This window comes from Centruroides vittatus, unplaced genomic scaffold (assembly GCF_030686945.1).
Source record: "Centruroides vittatus isolate TY-2023 unplaced genomic scaffold, ASM3068694v2 contig_957, whole genome shotgun sequence".
Lineage (NCBI taxonomy): Eukaryota > Metazoa > Arthropoda > Arachnida > Scorpiones > Buthidae > Centruroides > Centruroides vittatus.
Genome location: NW_027122636.1, coordinates 158,867 through 166,193, shown reverse-complemented (window position 1 = coordinate 166,193; position 7,327 = coordinate 158,867). Strand labels below are relative to the sequence as shown.

Below are 7,327 nucleotides of genomic sequence, written 5' to 3'. Positions count from 1 at the left end.
ACTTCATACCGAACTGTGCCAAGGAAAACATCGTTTCGCGTTCGAAACCACGTTATCGTATCCGAGAATTAAACATCGATTAATGGCGACGTATCTCCGACGACGATAAAATTTAAAGATACAGGTCGGTTGGTATAGGGGCTTTATTAAGATACTTAGATTAATGCTTACAACTTAGCGCTATTTTGAAGCGATTCAATCGCCTTCGAGTACTTTGGCGTCGGAGTATTGGGACAACGTATCCACAAGTTTCCAGAAGAGGTTCGTGTATTTTCCGTACTGTAGCGCCACCGTCGCGTCGCCATTTAAGATACCGCGCAACTGTAGAATTGAGAATATATTTGATTTTGAAACTACAGTAGAGCGTCGATAAGTGGAACCAATTGGGGACTGGGGTCCTTCCAGTTAATGATTTGTTCCAGTTTCCGACTTTGTACGAAAAAATACATTAACCTGTCCGATGTTCAAATTTTTCTCCGTTGCGTATCGCTTCCTGTTGAATTTTTCTCCGTTGCGTGTCGCTTCGTGTTGAATTTTCGTCGATTTTAAGCCTAACGAAAATTTTTATAATAATAATCGAGGCTATCGTATCGTTAAAAATTATTTCTGCATTTTGTACAAACAAAATAAATATATCGAAGAATATAAAAAACATGAAAATTATACTTTAGAAGTAAATTTAGTATCAAAAACATTCGATTCAGCACGACACAGTCCGACTGAAAATCGTTCCACTTTCCGGTTATTCCACTTATCGACGCTCTACTGTACTAATTATAAATTCGTTCATAACGCCTACGTTGTTAGTAATTGTAAGGATTTACGGCCGGATGGCTGAGAGGTCAAGGTGGCAGTCTACCGCTCTGGGGCACCCGGGATCGAATCCGAATCCGGGTCGATAAATCCCCAGGAATTTTTCGGGGGCAGGTCCGTCCGGATATGTCGGGCTCTCACCACCCGGCCGCCTTATTGTGGACCTGGCCGAACCCATAATGGGCATGCTAAAAGAGGCCCTCTTAGTGCCCACGGTGGAAAGATTTTAAAAAATAGTATTTTAATGGATACCAACACGCGCCCTCGTGTAGCAGAATCAAATACGTGTTCTGGAAACTTGTGGATATTTTCGCGTGGCGTTCTGTTGCAGCCAATCGACGTATGGCATGGCGTGGAAATTCGAAAAAGTGCAAAAAGTAGTAAATATTATATTTTTTAATTAAATTTTTTTAATATAAAACTTTATTTTAAGTTGTCTTGCCGCACTTTAAAAAAATTTCCATGATTCATTGCAAATCGCCTTCCATTTCGCGCAGTGTGAAAGCACGTAGGACAGCGATCGCTGTGTGTGTCATATGATGACGACGCGATCGCGTTGAGAGCCAGCAGAAGAATTGCAAAATAAAATAGGAACGGCGGCACCGCGAATCGATGAATCTCCACGAAATTTCTGAACGGGTGAAAGAAGCCCCCTAGTACAATATATTTAATTTCCATTAACTTTCATTTTGTTCTATTTTTGCCACACAAAAATTAATACGGGTTGCAATCCGATGAACTTATCACAAAATACAAAGTATGAACTGCGATAGGATAAGGGTGAGGAAAACGCCTCCCGTCACCTTGATTTTACTAAATAGCGATAAATCAGTCTAAGAACTGGTCTGGCTGACATAAGAAGTGTGGATCATGTCCGTGCGAGGAGAAAATCTTTCCTTGGTCCTTCACCCTTCTCAGAAATTAACACTGGTAAATTAATCGATTTTCTTATTCGATTAACAAAACCAATTATTAAATAAGTGTTATCTTGACATTAGGAGAAGACCGATATACCCGAACCTAAAGACACCGGTAAGTCAGACCTTAAGGAAGTGGATTCCTTGAGGAGGATAACCATTGTTTCTCTCTTTGTAGAGGTCCTTATAGCTATTCGATGCACGGGAATTTGCGCTAGCGACATTCATATGTGGGCGTGGGGCGAAGTAGCTAAAATGAAGACCGTAACTCCTACTGTATTGGGTCACGAGTCCAGTGGAACCGTAGTGAAAGTCGGTAAAAGCGTCAAAAATTTCAAAACAGGTGAGGGTGTTCCGTCGGTCTCGAATTTCAATCGGTTTCTTCGAAATGCCGAATATGTTTCTGTACGATTTCAGGGGATAGAGTCGTCATAGAGACGAGTGGCCCCTGTCTGGCATGTCCTCTGTGCTTGGAGGGAAATTATCATTTGTGTCCGGATCTGAAAAGATTAGGTCTGTGTCCGTACGACGGAACTTTCACCCGATACATCGCTCATTCCGCCCAATTTTGCTACAAGTAAGAAAATGGACGAAATTCTATTTTTTATTAACAAAACGATACAAAAATTTCATTGTGTCTTCAGGCTTCCGGATAAACTAACATTCGAAGAGGGTGCTTTAGTAGAACCTTTGGCCGTGGGCCTTCACGCTTGTCGTCGCGGTAGAGTGACGGGCGGGGACAAAGTTCTAATCTGCGGAGCAGGTGAGACCAAGGAGGCATTAAATTTCATTTTAGACAGAAATTGGTAAAGGATCGATTGTTTCCGACAGGCGCCATCGGCCTGTTAACCATGCTTACTGCCAGGGCATTTGGAGCTACGAGAATTTGCGTGACAGGTGAGTTTTAGAACGACTTCAGAAATTTGTCGCGTGCACTTTGTACACCGAAGACTTTGTACATAAATTTCGATGCAGACGTCAGGAATGACAGATTGGAATTCGCGAAGAAATTAGGAGCAGATTGTGTCGTTTTGGCAGATCCCGACGACGACGTCTGTGCCAGACGAGTGGTGGAATCGCTGGGGGCTAATCCGGACGTTAGTTTGGACTGTTGTGGATTCCAAGCTACGGTAACGGTGGCTTTAAAGGTAGGAAACAATACCGAGTTTTAGAATCTTTAACTCTAAAAACTAAAGTTCGTTTCACTAAATTTTATGAACCTTATAAGGCTGCTTGTAACCTCTTTGGTTATGCACGCGATCTCTAGCAGATGGCGTGCGTAACCAGAGGCTATAATCGGTCTTAACAAGTTATATCTGCCCGACGTTTCGATTTAATTTTTAAACTATTGAATTTAATCGTATTGTTATGATTGTTAATAAGAGTATGATTATAGGCGACCAAACCTAGAGGGGTAGTGGTGGTGGTGGGAATTGGCCCCGGAGATCCCAAGCTACCGTTAGCGGAAGCCATGCTGAAAGAAGTAGACATCGTCGGAGTAAATAGATATCCGAACTGGTAATAATACATTTTTGTACGTAACGTAAGCCGCATATTCTCGATACTGTGACGAAAAATCCTTCAAAGGGTGGCCATAATTTAAATTTTCCTATTCACAATTCTGTAGCTGTAACCAATAAGCGAATTGACACGAAAATTTGTATACATACTATGCGAAGGATGCGAAAAAAGATTTTGCAAAAAACCTTTTAGTTCAGAAACTTCCGCTAGGGAACGCTTTGGCATATATGATTTATGGTGGAAACGTTGCAACTTGGCAGACGCAAAGGATCATATTACACTGCACGTGCGAAGCATTGCTGGAGAGCAGTTGCCGTCACCTATCCTATAGAGCACACTGTTCGTCATTGCTTTTGTGCGACATTTATATACGGCCTCTGCAGAATGCATGTACCTTAAGAAACGAATAAATACCTTTTTGTTGCTTTATTTCGGGTATTTTCCTATAAAGGGCCCCTAGCAGAAGTTTTTAAATCAATTTTTAAAAAAATCTTTTCCGCATCCTTTTCAACCATATATAACTACTAGACAATCGGATGAAAGTTAACGTAGAAACTAGCGCCGTCGTCTGAAGCCAAAGGAAGTAGACGCGCCATGACAGTTTAAGGCAAAAAGTGTATGTACTGTGGACAGATGTGCCGACTTATGGTAGCCAGTTCTGGCATAATTGCTATTTATTTAGACACGAGTGTGCGAGAATTGTCATAGGAGCATAACAGGAACGCTAAAGAGTTACTGTGCAGTTAATTGTACAAGATATAAAAAAAGGATCGGGTATCACGTTTCACCAGTTAGATATAGGTATAGTTGCTCTGATGCTATATCGTCGGTTGGCGATTAAAATTCGTTACTACTAAAGAAATATTTCCGGAGATACATTAAACTTCCTTCAGAAGTCCGTTATTACCCTATTGTATTATAGACTCAACTGACCAGATAATATAATACGAATAACTCTTTGTTAATATAATTAAACACTTTTACATCCAGCTGGTTCTCTCGAGCGACTACCTCGCTGCAGTGGTGTAACTAGCCTTTTATGCGCCCGGTGCGAGCATCTGTAACTACGCCCCAAAACTTGGTCCAGGTCATTTCTGCGCCCCTCCCAGAGTCTACGCCCTGTGCCTGGGCACCGCTGGCACCGCCCTAGTTACGGCACTGCCTCGCTGTCCGTTTATGCCACACCTTCTCTCAACCTTTTCAACCCGTGTTGCCACCTTGGCGCTTACACAATTACATTTAATGTTTATTTAAATCATCAACATATATTACACCTATGTTGATTTTTTTTTTTATGTATTGAACTACAGTATGTTTGACTCGGGACATACGAGATCACGGAAAGCGTGTTTCGTTATCCACTAATGCCGTAATTCAAATCGTTTGTTTGTAAAACGATCACAGGATGGATATTTTGTTGACAGGTGTCCTAAAAACAAGCAATATTACGATACGCCGTGATAAATGGAAACAGAGCGATAGTAGTGTTCTAGTAGTATACTACTAGTGTTTTGGGATATCCTACCTTACCCCTATATTTTAAAGGGTGTTAAGGTAGGACATCCCGAACTATCCAATTGTTATGAATAAATGAAACTTAAAATGTTTAACAGCTATCAGCGAGCCATCGATCTTCTCGAAAGCGGCGCCGTTAATGGTCTTCCTCTGATTACTCATAGCTTCAAACTGGAAGAAGCCGTAGAAGCCTTCGAATTCGTTAAGAGAGAGGTCCCCGGAACAGTCAAAACTATGATACGGTGTCAACCGGAATACTAAAACAAAACGAATGTAACGAGCGCATTAATAAATAATATGTAACAAAAAATCAATTTAAATAAAGGGAAATAACTACTTTTTGATTACGCCATGTTCTTTAATAAATTAAACTAGATAGGGATATTCGACTTTGGTAGATAAATATACACGGGATTAGACAAAGATGGAATAAAACCACCGGCTAAAGGCGATTTCGCGTAGCCAGCGAAGGCCTATTGTAATTTCTTTTGTTACGCACGCGATTTCCAGCAGATGGCGTTGGAAATTCAATGCGTTTTCCATACGTGGAAAAACATGGGCGACGGTCACGTGATAGAGATTGGAAGAGACTGGTGCCGCCATGTTGCCGGAGGTAGTTCCGCGCGTCGGCGCGATACGGAAACAAGCATTTTGGATTAAATACCAAAATTGTTTATTATATTAAAATTATTAAAAATTTTGGTTTATAAACGTAGTATGAAATTTTTGTGTTGTTTTCCAGTGGGTTTGGCCGAAAAACGGTGGTTATCTGGTGGGCCCGTCGGCGGTTTCAGTGGGTCGGACACGAAATCGGGCAACTCTGTTATGGAATATTAAATTCCTCCCTTTTGGGGATACCCAGATTAAGCGCAACGAATGTAAATTCTCGGAATCGCTAAATAATACGAGGTTGAAGCCGAAGTTTTAAACGTTCTGCGCCGCTTTCCTGTAAGCCTAGAAGTTTGACAATGGCGTTTAAAATGTGGAGCATGATTCCACTGACTTTCCAAACGCCATTGTCAAACTTCTAAGCTTACAGGAAAGCGGCGCAGAACGTCCGACGTACACGTTTTCGCGTTTAAAACTTCGGCCTCAACCTCGCTAATAAGAAATCGATACGGCCTTTACAAATTTCATGGGATGTTTGTTATTTTCAAGTTTTAAATAAAATAAATCTGAATCTTACTTAAATTTCGGAGAATTATTTCTGTAGTAGACTCGTCGAATATTGTAAGGTAAATGAGTGGGTGGGAGCTTTGCTCGTGTGTGGCATTACAGTTTTTTTTTTTTTTTTCGTGTATCAATCAGTTCTCGCTTTGTTTCGTGTAGAATTACGAAAGAAAAATTTGAATAAATTACTTTTGAATAAATCACAATTATGCTGATAACTGGCAGAACTCCAGAAATCCCACTACACTTCTCTTGCCGTACAAAACAGAATTATACAAACTTACAATTTAAACATCAAATATTAACAAATACAGTCTATTTTATGTATATTATATGTATAATGAAAATAAAGAACACATAAATAAACGTTATATATGTTACGGACTAAGTGACTAATATGGGCATTACAAATCATGCCAGGTTATTATGATTAATGACAACAGGGCAAAGTGACGATGATGATACTTTGAAGTATGATTATTCAACAAAATATTAAATTAATCAATATTTATCAGGCTACGCGGCCATTTTAGTCATTTTTCACTTAGTTTTCTCGTCGGACAAAACCGTAAAGTGTCCTCTGTCGATAAATGCTTTTTAAAACCGCATTGTTTCTTTTCATCCAAATACTTTATATAAATAATTCTGTAAAATATGCGCATTTATAACTATTTCATACGCGATTTCGTCTATTCCAGGGGCCCTTTTACCCTTGGAATCTCGCAATAGTCTTTTAATGTCATCTTTAGTTAAGTCGGTAACAATATCATTATAATTATATTCCCTGGCTGTATGTGGCAATTGTTTCTGTTCATACGTATCATTAATGATGTCATCATCGGGAAATAATATATCTAACATATAGTTAGAAACTTTGTGCCAGTCAATAAAGTATCTATTATTAATTTGATATGCTTGTAATATTTGTTTAATCGTCTCTGTATGCTGTACAGTACATACAGCTCTGTATACGTACAGTACAGTGTAGGCTACAAAGGACATTTAGAGCCTTCTCTTCCACAATTAAAACACTAGTTACTACTACGAATAGGCCCATAATCTCCACCATTTTATATCACTTACAACGTGTGAGAAATCGTATTTTTAAGTGGTAACTCGCGTGAGATTTTTACGTACGAGTCGTTATATACGAGTTACTCGTAAGCGTAAATCTAGCTTTAATAAACTTATAATTACTCAGAATATCAGATTAATAAATAAACAACACATTATATAATTTTACAAATTTATATCCGCATATTTTTCCAACAAAATAGCGGAAAAAATAGACCTCATTTAGTCATTTGTCAGTCAAGTTTTTTTAAATAAGTCAAGGTTTTATAATACACTACTGTACATCAAGGTTCCATACTTCTACATTGTATAAATTT

The 7,327-nt window shown here is 39.3% G+C and overlaps 1 protein-coding gene across 1 annotated transcript; it reads left to right on the top strand.

Annotated features, from left to right (window-relative positions):
• Nucleotides 1-1,486: 1,486 nt before the first annotated feature.
• LOC136985275 (sorbitol dehydrogenase-like) lies at nt 1,487-5,103 on the top strand. Its single transcript, XM_067282522.1, has 9 exons — nt 1,487-1,743; nt 1,812-1,845; nt 1,909-2,073; nt 2,148-2,307; nt 2,375-2,493; nt 2,562-2,627; nt 2,706-2,878; nt 3,127-3,248; nt 4,865-5,103. Exons 1-9 carry the CDS (start codon nt 1,684-1,686, stop codon nt 5,025-5,027), a joined length of 1,062 nt encoding a protein of 353 aa, XP_067138623.1. The 5' UTR covers nt 1,487-1,683; the 3' UTR covers nt 5,028-5,103.
• Nucleotides 5,104-7,327: the final 2,224 nt, after the last annotated feature.

Bases quoted from the DNA above. Each gene is read 5' to 3' on its own strand.
- LOC136985275 (XM_067282522.1), top strand. From the start codon at position 1,684: ATGTCCGTGCGAGGAGAAAATCTTTCCTTGGTCCTTCACCCTTCTCAG. The intron at 1,744-1,811 runs GTAAATTAATCG...TCTTGACATTAG, and splicing joins CTTCTCAGAAATTAACACTG to GAGAAGACCGATATACCCGA. The intron at 2,308-2,374 runs GTAAGAAAATGG...TTGTGTCTTCAG, and splicing joins TCCGCCCAATTTTGCTACAA to GCTTCCGGATAAACTAACAT.